The sequence below is a fragment of the Chelonia mydas genome, chromosome 4 (genome assembly GCF_015237465.2).
Source record: "Chelonia mydas isolate rCheMyd1 chromosome 4, rCheMyd1.pri.v2, whole genome shotgun sequence".
Lineage (NCBI taxonomy): Eukaryota > Metazoa > Chordata > Testudines > Cheloniidae > Chelonia > Chelonia mydas.
The window spans coordinates 89,060,775-89,077,589 of record NC_057852.1 but is presented as its reverse complement, the minus strand read 5'-3'; the positions used below and the strand labels follow the sequence as shown (position 1 = coordinate 89,077,589).

The 16,815-nt window shown below is 39.0% G+C and overlaps 1 protein-coding gene across 1 annotated transcript in view; it reads right to left on the bottom strand.

Moving 5' to 3' along the window:
- Positions 1–2,105: 2,105 nt before the first annotated feature.
- The window catches only part of LOC114022198 (cyclic nucleotide-binding domain-containing protein 2), an 82,426-nt gene continuing 67,716 nt past the window's right edge, over positions 2,106–16,815 (bottom strand). The window contains exons 13-17 of the mRNA XM_043546199.1: positions 16,407–16,470; positions 15,156–15,205; positions 11,838–11,897; positions 10,501–10,548; positions 2,106–2,480 (exon numbers count right to left, since the gene is read on the bottom strand). Of these exons, the coding sequence (XP_043402134.1) occupies positions 2,253–2,480; positions 10,501–10,548; positions 11,838–11,897; positions 15,156–15,205; positions 16,407–16,470 (450 nt within the window). The 3' untranslated portion in view covers positions 2,106–2,252. The remainder of the gene's footprint in view (positions 2,481–10,500; positions 10,549–11,837; positions 11,898–15,155; positions 15,206–16,406; positions 16,471–16,815) is intronic.

Genomic DNA, 16,815 nt, shown 5'->3' with positions numbered 1-16,815 from the left:
CCTGCTGGGCTCTGATTGGCTGTCATTTGCCCTGTTAGCCCTTTGACAGCCAGGTCTCTCTAGTTTCCAAGATGGTTGCTCCAGGGAGGCCTCTTTATGCAGGCCTGGAGGACCCACTTTTTGCAACTCTTTCCCTCCCATTTTACTGCTTCCTGGGGTGGGGAGTAGTAGGGCTATGGGGCCTCCTGTAGGGAGCTGCAAAGGCCAGGTACACCCTGTTACAATCACCTTTTCATAAATAGATTTTCAAAATTTCTAGCACAGAACTCCACAAGGGATCTAGTGACAGAGGGGGAACAGTGATTTAGCAGAGCTTCTCAGGTGTTAAGCTAATAACAAAGGTTCTGATTTTGAGCCCTTTTTTAACTTTAAGACAAAGAAAAAAATTCTCAGACAATGTGAACATTTTCTGAGAATGCTGAATAAACTATATCACATGTATTGGGATTTAACATGTTTTAAATTACTTCATTTAGGGATAAAAGTAGGTATCAATGTGTTCAAGGTAGGGCTCCATTATTAACTTAATTTCATCGCTTTTAAGGTTTGTTTTTTAAATGTGATAGATACCTACTTGTCACCTAGCAACCTTACGTGCTTTTCTTGAAACTAAATGTTTTGATTTTGCAACATGTTTCTGAGGATATCCCCATGGAAATTCTTATTTAAGTTCTCCATTCTGTTAGGAGGATAACTTAAGTAAAGTGTGGGGAACAAATTCAGCCCTAATTTAAAGTGGGTACCTAACACCAGGGCTAAATTTGTCCCTTCTTAATAAGATGCTTTTCCCTTTTAAAATCACGACAGTTGCTCTTCCTGAAGACCTGCTGTTTCTGAAGGGATGGCATTTACTCCACCTCCGTTGATTTCTTCTGCTTCTGTCTCTTCCCTCCTTTTGAGTTCACTTCTGAGCAAGCATCATGCTGTCAGGAGCACTGAGGGAAGAAGCACAACAATGACTGTTGCTACACCCTCCAACAGGGTACAGTGTCTGGCTAGCTCTATTGACTGAGATGGAAGGGAAGCCACCCCATAGAGTTTCTATTTCTACATTTGACCACTGAGCCAGGTGCAATTGTGGTCCTTTGCTCTCCTGTCACACAAGGTGAGGACAAGCTCCTTACAGCCTTTTCTTGCCCTTCTGCACGCTGTCACAGGGCTAGGCACAGGGATTATTAACTCTAGCAGGGCCATTCCTTTTTGCAGTTGCCATAGACTGCGTCTTTCCTGTGCACAAGAAATGCTATAGAAAGAGCAGAAGACAGGCCTGCAAAGGCCTTGCAGAGATAAAATTTAATCCCCACAAGGCTGAATATACAGAAAGCTGCATCTTAAGATTTACTGGAAGCCCTGCATACTGTATATAACACTTGATATGTTCAAAGCACTATATAAATATTCAGTAATTTATCCTCACAACATTTCTGTGAAGTAGATTGTTATGCCCATTTTATAAATAGTGAAAGTGAGGCAAGGAAGTGAAATGATTTGCTTAAGACCATGCAGTGAATTAATAGCAAGCTCAAATTCAGACTAACTCCCAACCCTGTAGTCGGAATCATTCCTTCCTATGACAATAGAAAGAAGAAATATAAAGTGTATACCTATACAATGCAGAACTCCTTGTTTTATTCTAAGATTAATATCAGCCTTAGCTCTACCTCTTCTATTGTTCCATCCATTTCCCCATAATGGTAAACTGGCACCACAGGGTATTTGATTGTCTGCTCCCCTGACTTTTGTTTACAAGAGGCTTATCAATGTTTTTATAATGGCATCCATCTAACATGAGTTTTTACAGTGTAGAAGAAAACTAAAATCTCCATTACAATGTGCTGGCTGGTTTGTTTGCACTGTGGCCACAGCAATGATACTCAGATACTGACTATAGCCAGACCAATAAGAATTGTGGCACACCTGGAGTGGTAGAGGAAGAGCTAGGAACTTCAACATACTATTTAAAAGAGAAGTGTAGGACAAAAACGGGTGATTTTTAGGCTCTGATCTTCGAGGGCAGCAACTCCAATTGGAGTCTTTGTTGGCTCTTAGGATCAGGCCTATTGAACAGAAACACTTGCAGTTTTATACAATGGAACAAACTTTATTTAAAAGGCATGTAACATGTCTGCATTATCCTGTGTGTATATAGTCATGGACAGTACATATTTTCCCATTAGCACATGCTTGAGTATCATCATTATCTCATTCACTAAAAGAAATATCTGGCCATAAGGCACCACCATAAACAGCTTTTAAAAAGAAAAGCGAGCTGAAGTTGGCGTAGCTTGTCTCTCAAGCTGTTGTCCAATAAGCTTGGCCTTGTAAGTATTCCAAGCTTGATGCCTAGTATAGTTCTCCATAATCATGCTCTCTGAGGGGTAACTTTTCACCAGCTCGAGAGCCATCTTTCTCGACTTGACAGGTGCTTTGTCTAGAAAAAGTTTTTTGGGAATAAAAATGCACTCTGCTCCTTCACTGATCTGTGGGAAAGAAAAAACAAACGAAAAACCCAGAATAACTATATTGGTTTCTAGGCAGTACTAAAACTTCATACTGTTCTCTCTTCCTATATCTTCACTGTAAATTATTAATTACAAATAGGTTTATAAATGCATCTTAATTTATTACAGTGTGTTCTGTATTTACGTTACGTATCACATTAAGAATTCTTTCAAAATCAGTTCAGAAAGTTGATAGACAACATGTAAGAGTTGCCCAGCCATTATGTTTTATTTCTGTAGCTCACAGATGGAAAAGATCAAAAACACTATTATCCAAAATAAAATGGTTTCCTCCTTTAAAAAAGGTTAGGTTTATTTTTTATCTTAAGGATAATGAAATCTGAGTTCACATTTATGAATGTTGTGATAGCTTAAACTAGGATTAAATGGAATTATCATACTGTGCTCTGCATAGAGAGTGATGCTGATTCGGTAAGAGAAATTGCTTGGATTTAAAATGATAGCAGGGAAGTAAATACATTCTCTTTAGCTTTTAAGGAAATTTGTCAGTTTTCAGGCCAAACCAGATTTGCTAATCCAAGTTCATATAGGGTTTATAATGGACACTGGCTGCAACCTTAAATAGAAAGGATATCCCTCCAAAACAAATGTCATACTTAGCATGTGTGTGACACTGTTTTTTAAAGCTCTCGTAGCAGGGTGGCCTGCCCCTATCAGGGTGAGATTGTTAACGAATCAGATGCAGCTGAGATAAAACTGGATGTGGTTTTGTCCAATATCAGATGCCATTCTGAAGAGCGCATTGCTCTCTCCCAGCCACTGTGACCTCTCATGCATCTGAGGTCACGCCGGTTGGGGGAGGGCAGTGCGCTATAAAATAACACCCTGTTCGACACGCTCTTAAAAATGGTCCAAGTCCAAATGTCTACACCACAATTAAACAACCCCTTAGCCTGAGCCAAGTCAGCTGGCATGGGCCAACTGCGACTGTGCAATTGAAGTGTAGACATACCTTACAGCTCTCTATTCAGTTTTAACTAAGGGCTCATCTACACTGTGCCTCGGTGTGGAATATGGGAGCTTTGGAGTAAATTGCAAAGTGCATTAAAGTGTTGCATTGTAACTGCCCTGCGTGCACAGTGCTAGCGCAAATGAAGAGGTTCTTAGTTCTTGGTAACGTACTCTTTGAAATGGGACTATGAACAAGGCACCTCTTTGTTCATGCCAGCAATGTACACAACAGGTAGTTACACCAACACTCTGATGCTCTCTATAATTTACACACACCACTCCACAGTCCGCACTACAGTATAGGATGAGAGAGAACAGATGAATTCAAAAGCAGAGAAGGGGAGCACAAGCAAACAATGAAACAATACTGGTCAGCATGGTAAGCCAGTCACATAACTTCTATCTTGACACTTTTTTTTTATATTCTTAATGGAAAATGTCACTTTCTGTACTTTTCATTTTTATCTAATGTTAATCTCATAACACCACTGCCCTCACAAGCAAACATTCCTTATTTATTATCCATTTATTACTATTAAAAGCACTTGTTAACATTTTTATCTCTACCATCTCTCTCTAAACCTATCTTGTATATCTATTTATATATGTTCATGAAATTAAGAAATCTGATATTATTTTATAATGGACCAGAATCTCTATTTTCCCACAAAATGAATGCTTCTGAGTAGCCTTGCAGTATGACTATAACCAGAACCTACTGGTTGGATTTTCAGAGGTGTTCCTAGTAAAGTCATTGGGAGTTGTATGTGCTCAACATCTTTGAAAATCTGGCCATATAGTCTATGTATGATTTAATGGCAGCATCCATAAAACCTTGAGAAAGAATCCCATATTTACTAGATTCATGAAAAGTTGAGCTCTTCAAAACATTGTCTTTGCTTCATTATTAATTAGCAAACAAATACCCCAAGTACTCATTTTCTTAACAACATACTGATAAATACAACAATCACAAGTAAACTTCTAACTGTGGCATAATAAAAGAAATTTGCTCATAACATAAAAACTCTACCAGTTCCAGACACTAAGAATCTTAATACAATTGTGTGTGTTTATAGAAATGTACTGGAGAAACCAACAAAAAAAATTACTGGGACAAAAATGATGGTTTTAGAAGACAGCAAGTAAGTCTCCTTGATCTGCTGGGACAAGTCAAGCCCTGATTCTACAGCATGAATCATTAGTTGTCTCTGCATTGATGCATATGTACAACAGCTCTGAAGAGAGAGCAGAAATGCCAACGCTTGCCAAGTACGATGAACTGAGCAGTTAAAATCATCCCTACCTCTCCTACTCCTAGTCCCTACTTCAGTACTCAATCTATTTTCTTTATAGTTGTTCTTTCCCAACTCATAACAGCTTGAAGAAATGACATTTCTTTGTGTTTACAGCTCTGTATGAGTTTATTGAGCAGCTCTTAGGCCAATGAGGAGAGAAGTATCTGTGGTTCTTTCTTCAGTACACTGCTCATTATTACCAAACAAGTTTGTCTGCTAATGATGAGCAGTGCACTGAAGAAAGAACCTGACCAGGCTTGACATACTTACTACACCTAACAAACTGTTGTCATGATATATACCCAACGGGTGCCATGATATAATTCATTGGAAAACTAATAACTCACTGATCATTAATATTTTTGCATGTAGGTATGGGGTATGTACAAAGAGTTATGGATATGTGCTAGAATTATATTCTTAAAATGTGTTTGGCAAGCACTGCTTAAGCCCAGTCTGCCCTAGACAAAGGAATGAGTATTTTGTGTCTGACCTGCCTGATTGTCAGGCAGAGACAACGAAGGCACATTTACTTAGAAGGTAAACAAAGCCATCCATCTAGCGAGTGGAGAAGATAGCCTCTGGTGTATAAAGACAGGGAGTCTGAACCGCTACATAAGGAATTATGAATATTCAATGATACTATGCTTTAAAGTCTGTGACCTAACACAGGGAGAACAGAAAGAAAAGGAGTACTTGTGGCACCTTAGAGACTAACCAATTTATTTGAGCATGAGCTTTCGTGAGCTACAGCTCACTTCATCGGATGCATACTGTGGAAACTGCAGAAGACATTATATGCACAGAGACCATGAAACAATACCTCCTCCCACCCCACTCTCCTGCTGGTAATAGCTTATCTAAAGTGATCATCAAGTTGGGCCATTTCCAGCACAAATCCAGGTTTTCTCACCCTCCGCCCCGCCCCCCCCCCCCCCCACAAACTCACTCTCCTGCTGGTAATAGCCCATCCAAAGTGACCACTCTCTTCACAATGTGTATGATAATCAAGGTGGGCCATTTCCTGCACAAATTCAGGTTCTCTCACCCTCTCACCCCCCTCCAAAAACCACACACACAAACTCACTCTCCTGCTGGTAATAGCCTATCCAAAGTGACCACTCTCCCTACAATGTGCATGGTAATCAAGGTGGGCCATTTCCAGCACAAATCCAGGTTTTCTCATCCCCCCACCCCCATACACACACAAACTCACTCTCCTGCTGGTAATCACCTATCTAAAGTGACCACTCTCCTTACAACGTGCATGAAAATCAAGGTGGGCCATTTCCAGCACAAATACAGGTTTTCTCACCCCCCCCCCCCACCTTTTTTCTCAAAAAACACACACACACAAACGCACTCTCCTGCTTGTAATAGCTCATCCAAAGTGACCACTCTCCCTACAATGTGCATGATAATCAAGGTTGGCCATTTCCGGCACAAATCCAGGTTTTCTCACCCACCCCCCACCCACACAGACTCACTCTCCTACTGGCAATAGCTCATCCAAACTGACCACTCTCCCCACAATGTGCATGACAATCAAGGTGGGCCATTTCCAGCATAAATCCAAGTTTAACCAGAACGTCCGGGGGGGTAGGAAAAAACAAGGGGAAATAGGCTACCTTGCATAATGACTTAGCCACTCCCAGTCTCTATTTAAGCCTAACATTTTTATGGCTGATTTAGAACAACGCTTCCTCAGCTCTCGTCCCCTAACGCCCCTACTCTACTTGCGCTATATTAATGACATCTTCATCATCTGGACCCATGGAAAAGAAGCCCTTGAGGAATTCCACCATGATTTCAACAATTTCCATCCCACCATCAACCTCAGCCTGGTCCAGTCCACACAAGAGATCCACTTCCTGGACACTACAGTGCTAATAAACAATGGTCACATAAACACCACCCTATACCGGAAACCTACTGACCGCTATTCCTACCTACATGCCTCCAGCTTTCACCCTGACCACACCACACGATCCATCGTCTACAGCCAAGCTCTGCGATACAACTGCATTTGCTCCAACCCCTCAGACAGAGACAAACACCTACAAGATATCTATCAAGCATTCTTACAACTACAATACCCACCTGCGGAAGTGAAGAAACAGATTGATAGAGCCAGAAGAGTTCCCAGAAGTCACCTACTACAGGACAGGCCTAACAAAGAAAATAACAGAACACCACTAGCCGTCACCTTCAGCCCCCGACTAAAACCCCTCCAACGCATTATTAAGGATCTACAACCTATCCTGAAGGATGACCCAACACTCTCACAAATCTTGGGAGACAGGCCAGTCCTTGCCTACAGACAGCCCCCCAACCTGAAGCAAATACTCACCAACAACCACATACCACACAACAGAACCACTAACCCAGGAACCTATCCTTGCAACAAAGCCCGTTGCCAACTGTGCCCACATCTCTATTCAGGGGACACCATCACAGGGCCTAATAACATCAGCCACACTATCAGAGGCTCGTTCACCTGCACATCCACCAATGTGATATATGGCATCATGTGCCAGCAATGCCCCTCTGCCATGTACATTGGTCAAACTGGACAGTCTCTACGTAAAAGAATAAATGGACACAAATCAGATGTCAAGAATTATAACATTCATAAACCAGTCAGAGAACACTTCAATCTCTCTGGTCACGCAATCACAGACATGAAGGTCGCTATCTTACAACAAAAAAACTTCAAATCCAGACTCCAGCGAGAAACTGCTGAATTGGAATTCATTTGCAAATTGGATACTATTAATTTAGGCTTAAATAGAGACTGGGAGTGGCTAAGTCATTATGCAAGGTAGCCTATTTCCTCTTGTTTTTTCCTACCCCCCCCCCCCCCGGATGTTCTGGTTAAACTTGGATTTATGCTGGAAATGGCCCACCTTGATTGTCATGCACATTGTGGGGAGAGTGGTCAGTTTGGATGAGCTATTGCCAGTAGGAGAGTGAGTTTGTGTGTGTGTGTGGGGGGGGGTGAGAAAACCTGGATTTGTGCAGGAAATGGCCCACCTTGATTATCATGCACGTTGTAAGGAGAGTGGTCACTTTAGATAGGCGATTACCAGCAGGAGAGTGAGTTTGTGTGTGTATGGGGGTGGGGGGATGAGAAAACCTGGATTTGTGCTGGAAATGGCCCACCTTGATTACCATGCACATTGTAGGGAGAGTGGTCACTTTGGATAGGCTATTACCAGCAGGAGAGTGAGTTTGTGTGTGTGGTTTTTGGAGGGGGGTGAGGGGGTGAGAGAACCTGAATTTGTGCAGGAAATGGCCCACCTTGATTATCATACACATTGTGAAGAGAGTGGTCACTTTGGATGGGCTATTACCAGCAGGAGAGTGAGTTTGTGTGGGGGGGGGGGCGGGGCGGAGGGTGAGAAAACCTGGATTTGTGCTGGAAATGGCCCAACTTGATGATCACTTTAGATAAGCTATTACCAGCAGGAGAGTGGGGTGGGAGGAGGTATTGTTTCATGGTCTCTGTGCATATAATGTCTTCTGCAGTTTCCACAGTATGCATCCGATGAAGTGAGCTGTAGCTCACGAAAGCTCATGCTCAAATAAATTGGTTAGTCTCTAAGGTGCCACAAGTACTCCTTTTCTTTTTGCGAATACAGACTAACACGGCTGTTACAGGGAGAAACAGGTTTCCCCCAGACAGGAGGAAAGGCAGCTATTTACCTGTCCCCATTGAAATTGAGCAAAGTGTGACCAAAAACAATGGAAACTCCATTTACATACAAATCAGGAGGGGGATGGGAAATCCACAGGAAGGAAAGGACAGCATGAGGTAATCCTAAGTCTGGGGACAAAACAGTGAGTTTGTGAAGATATAAGGAAAGAGAAGGAGCCATCTTGACATCCATTACTAGACAGACACAAGGGGCTGGAGCTCTTGCAAGCCTAGAAAGATGGGCCCTTCAACCAAGGGGTTGAAGTCTCTGGGACTGGAAGACTGATGGGGAAACTACCTTGAACAAAGATTGCTGAAGTTAAATCTTAGTAACTAGAAATCACTTTCCACATTTATTTGCTTGTAACCAATTCTAACTTTATCCCTTATACTTGAACTCACTTAAAATCCACTCTCTTTCCATTAGTAAACTTGTTCTACTTTTAATCTAAACTAACCCAGTGTTTGTGTTTGAATTGAAGTGATTATTAACTCCAGTTAAAGCAACACATTGCTGTTTTTGTCTCTTTAAAAGAGCAATGGACCTTACTACTTCTCTAAACATTCCAGGAAGGGACTGGACATTTCAGGGCAGACAGTTATGGGGAAATCTGGGACTGGAGGTGTATTGGGGTCACTAGGCTAGTAGTAACCAAGGCTGGTGGACTCCAGAGTGTGGCTGTTGTGTAACAAACAGGCTGCTAGAGTCAGAGCTGCTGAACTAGGGCTGCTTAACACACAGACACTCAGTACATGCTTATCTGTCCAGACAGGAAGCAAGCACAGCAGAGCATTTTAAGGCACTCAGGGTTACAGGACAAGTGGTGAAACAACCTTTCACTGGTCTGGGTTGCACCCCAAAATGTGACACCTGGTCAATGATGATCAAACTACAGGAAATTGCACACAGATGTTAGGAGGCTTTGATAGTATTTTAGCTGTAATGCAATCTTTGTGAACTCAAGAGATGCAAAGTGCAGCTTGTTTTTGAAAACCACTGAATAGCTGAAACAATTGCTTTTTGGAATAACACCCACTTGTTGAGCTAGTATAATAGGCCCCATCTAAACAGCTATAACAACTGTGTTGTGACTACCATGTTTAAATGTGGTTTAAACTCTATTATAATCTAAGCACGTCAGACTAGTTTCACCAGACAGTGTAGATGTGGCTAAAGTTATGGTTTAACCATTTAACAATCATGCTTTATCCCAGGTAGAGACCTAGGATAGAGTGTATTTTTTCTGAAGTGCTTTGGTCTCATCCAGATGTGTTTGCCAAAATATACTGAAATCCAGTTGGGCCAAGATCAAGTTTATATCCTTCTTGAGTATGGCTTGTGTAGAGAGGGCTTTTTTCTCTTTCTTTTCCCCCTGTCTTTTATTAAGTGGGATATAATGGTGTACAAATTGCAAACTATATTCAGGAATATGTTGGAGAACAAGAGCTGTCACAGGTAACCACAAGCCATAGCTTTGTCTATTTCAGTGACCATTGGTGCAGGTAATGGAGGGGATGAAGACTATTGTCATCAGTTTCCTCTTTCCCAACCATTGGACCAGTCACGGCTTTCTTCTTCACATCTGCATGATCACAAAGAGGGAGAGAGCCCAGTGGTGATGCCTACAGAGCACATAAGCAATTCAAGATGACTTCCTCAAGATTTTCTTCTTCTTTTAGTTTTCAGGCTCATTTTTCTTATTAAAAGAAACAGGAACATTCAGACTAAGAACAAGTCCTACTGGGGGAATGGCAACTCCACACAGGCTTTACTGTGACAGGCTCACAATTACTGGAAATGCCTATTTTTTACATATATTTTGGAACTGAATATGGTCTCAGCCCAAACTGCAGCAATTTAAGTTCAGACTTACATTTGTCTAAATACAAAATTTTTAATTTCAGTGCAGAATGGCAGCTGCCTCCGTTTAAATAGGTCCAGTTGGTTAAAATCTTAAAAAAAAAACCCCAAAACAAAACAAAAAAACCAAAAACCCCAACATTTTACTACCCTCCCTTCCAATCTTCTTACCAAGCTGAATTGAAGGCGACAAAACTTGTCCATTGTTTCTCCCAAACCCTACAATGATAAAGAACTTTTTAAAAAGTTAACATGATTTAATATGGGGCCAAACTATATGAATTTTTTCTAAGTGGAATCCATTGCAACTTAATACAGCGCAAGAAAAGTATAAGCCAAATGATGTAAAAGTATAAGCCATCCTCTCTGATGGAATGTCTGCTCCAGTGTAGTGCAATATTTCAATTTTTAAAAGTTGTTTTCTTCTCCTTGGTAATCCATGAGAGCTGGGTAAGTGACTCCCCTCCCCCTTGCTTTCAGAGGAAGGATACAGTCACAGCAATATTTCAGTGTAGGAAATATAGACTGTAATTCAGGAAAGCACTTATGCATGCACTTTACTTTTAAAAAGTGCTTTAAGCCCATTGACTTTAATGGGAATTCTCATTTACTTAAAGTTAAGCATATGCTTAAGTGCTCTGCTGAATCTGGGCGTATGTATGTTATCGGCATATATCACAAAAAAAAGATATAGATGTAAGTGATGTATGGACTGATTTGAAAGTGACCATTACAATAATTTTTAAATATCCTGCTTGTTTGTTTTTTTGGTGGGGTGGGATAGGACAAACTGCTAAACACCAACTTAAAGTAATTTTCACATGGCTTTAGATGTTATGTGGAGGAGAAACTTGTACCCAGGGATTAGCCAATATGGTCTCTGCCCTCCCGGTAGCTCAAGCACTACACAAAGGTTGTTGTCGGTGTTAGTGTCTTAAAAGTATGCAAGGAGGAGCTACGTAATGTTCAAAACATGACCACTTATTTCTGCCACTGTTGCCTCATTGCTCCACTCTGTGATATGAAAAGTTCTCAGGACAACCATAGCTTAACTGAAGCTTTTGCTTATGCCATTCACGGCAGATGCTGTTTCTCCATAGAGATGTGTCTTACCACCTATTCTCTATCATTGTAGTTTTCACAGTAGTATGGATAGAAATTAAGAGTGAAGAATATGTCACACTTAATTACCTCTTTGCCTGGAATGTGTATAGAGTTGAACTTTTAAAAATATATTTTAAACATTTATTTATTTAGGTTAAGAGTTCTGAAAATATTTTGCTAAAGCACCCAGTGACTTTTGGTATGGATTGCCCAAATTCTAAATCTATTATTATTGGTATAAAAGCTAAGAGTAAAGGAGGGAATGTCCTGGAATCAGGACTCCTGGGTTCCGTTCCCAGTTCTGTCAATGACTCACTGTGTCACACTGGGAAGGTTACAGCTATTTTTTAAATACACAAACCCACACACACAACTTCACAACAGATTTAATCACAGAAACTCACAAAAATGCCACCTTGTTCCAGAGCCCTTATCTTCAGGAACTGAGGAGTTGATGAAGCCACCTGCAGAGAGAAGACCACCATAAAACACTTATGACCATTAACTGGAAAGAGGTAAAGCCAGAGGTAAAATAGGAGCATGCTTGACAAAACATATGAGATCTCTTTACACCATTAAAGATATTGTATATTGTCAGTATTATTTACATGCTGCAATCCAAATGCATTGCTATGTTAGTTACACCAGAATATTAAATCTAGGGTTACTGATATGTATGCCTGTGTTTTAAATACGTCATGTTTTGAAACAGAGTGGGCCAGATCCCCTGCAAGTGTAAATGGACATAGCTCTGTTAGCTGCATTAGAGCCGTGCTGATTTACACCAGCCAAGGAGGGTCCTGTCTGTAGAGTGAATATGGTACAAACTATTTCCTTTATAGTACAAGGTAATCACCAGAGAAACTGATTTCTGTCCGAGAATCTAACAACCACTACAGACAATTTCACAGTCACACCAGTATATAAACTTAGTCTTTACAAATCCACACATCAATGTTACTTTTACAAAGAGAAACCATCAATAGTATGTATTAAATCATTTGGAAAATGACAGCTAGTATTCTTTTAGTTCAAAAGATGTATTCTTAAAACTAAACCATTAGTTATGTGACTTTCAAAGCAGTAGGAGCAGCAATGTCAAGTTCTGAAGTATTCTATTAAGTTACAGCAAACTATTCTTCTGGCACAGATTTATACAATGTTTTTTTAAAATATATCAATTACAAAACTAGCAAAATTTAATTATAGGATATTCTAGTAATTAGGGTAAGGAAAGGAATCTAGACAGAGGAAACACTGTTTTGTAGTAGTTTTGTAAGTCTTGGGCCCCATTTCTGCAAAGACTTTAAGCACACGGGTAGCCCTATTGAAGTCAATGAGGCTGCTCACTCATACAAAATTAAGCACATGCCTAAATATTTGGAACTGTGCTCTAACTGTGTCAAGAAACAACTGTACTGTGATCAGGTCACTCAGGAAGGCTGTGCTTGTAATGCAGATGGGGCTTACACTAGAAATCATGTTAGAAGTTTAGTATCGGGTAATAAAAAAGTGGGAGAAAATGATAAAAGCAAAAATGGGATAGCAATTTGTCAATAGTAGTTATTTAAATATGAGGTGAAGGAAAGTTAATAAGCAAAGATTTAGATTTGACTAAATTGGTGCAACAAATCCTAAGGAGGAAAATATCATTACAATATAATTAGAGATTGAGAAGGAAAATTGTGTACATTTGTTTTAATCATCATAAGTAATAGGAAGGAAATGTCTTGGGAATGAAAGATTACCAAGAAACATATTGATTGTTCTTGCGGGAGAAGATTACAGTGCAGTAACTGACCAGACCTACAGCTATATGACTAACATTGGCATCACTTTTTAAACCTAGTCTGGGAACAAGATAATAAACTGGACTAACTGAATGATCAGTATTAATGTTTGCCGGGGTGCAGTATTAAAAGAAGAAAAAATGAAACCATTAAAATACTTTATGAATGTAGGGACTGGTACAGATATTAAGGAATAGGTTGTGTTATAGAATATATCCTGTAGGATATTAAGAATTTAGGTCCAATTCAGTAAAACTCTTAAGCATTTGCTTGAAATTAAGTGCTTGAAATTAAGCACATTAACCCTATCACTACTGAACAATGCACTTAAGTATGTGGCTAAAATTAAGCAGGCGTTTATGGGAATTGCTGAATCAGGGCCCCTGGGATTAACAAATAATTTGTCTTGCAAATAAAATTATTTTGACATTGTGATGTGTACTAATTTTTCCCCTCTCTTATTCTGTTGGTGATACCCTATGAGGTAAGATCACAGGAAAAGCAATATGAAATATGCTATGTTCTTTCCATCATTCCCAAAAGTTTGTCCCATACAGGAGATAATTCAGAAAAATGTCACAGCAACGGCCAACTATAGGCTTGCACAATTATGTCATTGTTGGAAACAGACCTTTCTCCTCTCTCCAAGAATGCTATGTCTGGGAATGAGAAGGTTCAAAGTAGTGAACAGTTGTAATACCAAGTTGGAGTGAGCATGGTAAAATCCCTGGTTGCTCCAATCCAAACCTAGCTATATCCTAAGCCCATTGATTTGAAATCAATGGAATGACTCCCACTGACTTCAATGAGCTTTGGAACTGACTCTGTGGGCTCAATCTTGTGAGGTGCTGAGCACTCTAGCCCCAATCCAGCAAAGAACTTAAGCATCAAAGGGGCCAATACATGCTTAAGATTAAGCATATGCTTAAGTGCTTTGCTGAATTGGAACAGAGTGCTCAGCCCCTGAAGAACTTACTTAGCCATAAATTAATCAAAATCTTTTTCATGTATGTATACATCACATATAGGGTTTGGTAGTAAACTATGCTTATTGCAGGTACAGCGTTCACAGGGTGGGATTTAAAGGATGCCTTATAATGATTCACTGTACTGGCTTGTGCACCATTGCCTATGAATGGTTGTTAAAAGATCTGTTAAAAATTCTGGCTCAAAGTATGACAAACATTAGTCATAAATTGAAATACAGATGCTTACAGGATGATGGTAATAAAGTTAAATATTTGAATTTAACTTGCAATGTGCATAATGTATCAAGATATTATGCTTATATGTGATTAATCCAGTGATTAAGGTATGACTTGCGTGAGAATATCCACATGAATAAAGTTAGGTATAGTCTTAAATCTTTGCAGGATTGGGCTCCATAGGGTTTGACTGGCACTTACTAAGGTCCTGTATCATAGGTGCCTAGTTTCAATATTGATAACAAAATTATCTTCTCAGTATAGAACCAAATTAGATCCCAATCCCACAAAGACTTTTGCACATGTTTAACCTTACATACTTTGTGAGTAGCCCCACTGAAGCCACTGATAGTGCGTAAAATTAAGTACATGCAAAAGTCTTTGCAGGATCAGGGTCTTCAATAGGATTACTACTTTTTGATAATACTTTAGTTATTCTATCAAATTTAATGATCATTTCTTGATAAATTTGCACATGCCAAGTTAAATAAAGATGTTGATCTTTCTTATCATCATATAGGCATCTTTAGTTCTACTTTTATTTCTTTTAAAGGTTTTCTTAACCAAAATGTAAATTTCTTCTAAATTTTTAACAGAGAATTGAAGTAAATTTATAAGAAAGTTTTGTATGGTTCATTTATTTTAATTTTATGTTGAAAACTTATTCTCACTTTCTCATTTAATGTTAAAAAAACAGATTCAAGAGAAAAATGCAATATTTTAATGCCTTTTGTTTCCTGCCACATCTCTTCGTCTCAGCATCTTTTTCACCTAATCCTAAAAAAAAAAAAAAAAAAAAAAAAATCTCACAATCATAAATCTACAAGAAACCCTAAAGATATCAGAAAGATGAAGAATATGAAATGTAAAATCACCTCTAAAGTTCCTAGGTACCTAAAGTATAGCATAGTAACACATATAGTTTGGCCAGGAGGCTCAACATAAAATCTAATAGTTAAAAATATATATTGAAGAAGCACCAAGTCAGAGCTGTAAGTGGTTTTTTTGTTGTTGGTTTTTTGTTTTGGTCTGGATTTTTGTAGACTATGCTATTAAGTGATCATCAGCAAAACCACAACGAGAAGCTCCATTTGTTTTAATGGTGTCATTCTTGCTGCATTGCTACAGTACAGTCAGTATATTGAAACTAGTTTATAGGATTCAGGTATTCTTGCTATTCTGTTAAAGAGGTCAACAACTTTTAGCATGTGTAGATAAATGGTCAGCGCAAAGGCTTCAACTACTTTACCAACATATAATCCCAAAGACGACTACAGTTTGACTGGTAAAAGAAATATTTTAAGAGGCAATCAGATACACTGTGCTCCTCACTAGGGTAAGAACCAGATTATAACAGAATAGAGACAACTCATGACTTTTAAATTCCCTTGTTTTCATAGATTCTGTGGGTGAATAATTTGTGAATTAGAGATTTTTCAGAATAATTGTTTTAAACTGCACAGAGTAGAAAACTAGCTAACGCTATTTTTGTGCAGAGAAATATTTTAAAATACAGAAAGGTACATCTACAAAAGGTAGGTGACAGCTCCAGTTGCAGAAGAGAAAATAATAATATGCAGGGTTAGAATTAGGATTTTTACTTTCACTATTTCCACAGTTCCACACTTTTGACTTAGATTTGCTAAATTAGTACTTAAATTAGTAATTTATAAAATTCTACTTATTTTTTATCAGTTTGTCTGCAACTATGTGGTAGCTATAAGGAAAAGAAGTTCCAATTCGGAACTTCTCAATATGCTTTTCAGCACTGTATGTTGCTTTCTGACTAGAGTGACCAGACTGCAAGTGTGAAAAATTAGGACGGCGGTGGGGGGTAATAAGTGCCTATATAAGACAAAGCCCCAAATATTGGGACTGTCTCTATAAAATTGGGACATCTGGTCATCCTATTTCTGACACACTTGTCACTTCAGACCATGCTTACCTTCTATTAGATTTGCATGCAATGCCTCATTACCTTTCTGTTCCAGATCACCAAAGGCTCTTCTATCCCTGAGCGAATAACATAGTACAGCAGCTGTCTATTAAATCAATCAAGGAAGATGTTAAAGGAACCTGTATTTTAAGCAACTTGTTCATTTGTTTTAGGAAAGTATCCGTCTTCTTAATTAACTTTGCCACTATATTTAATTAACTAGGGTTTAATGACAGTTGGTAAGTGATACATTAATTAACTTAGGAAATGATTCATTTTCTCTGCCTTTTTATAATATTCTTGTAATAAAATCAAGTGTGGCATGAGTAATCCAGTTAAAGGCACACTGTCATTTCATGCTATGTAATATTACAATCTGAACACCATGATAAAAACAGTATATTAAATCAGAAATGAGTGAATTATGCTATATAATCACGAGCAAGGTATA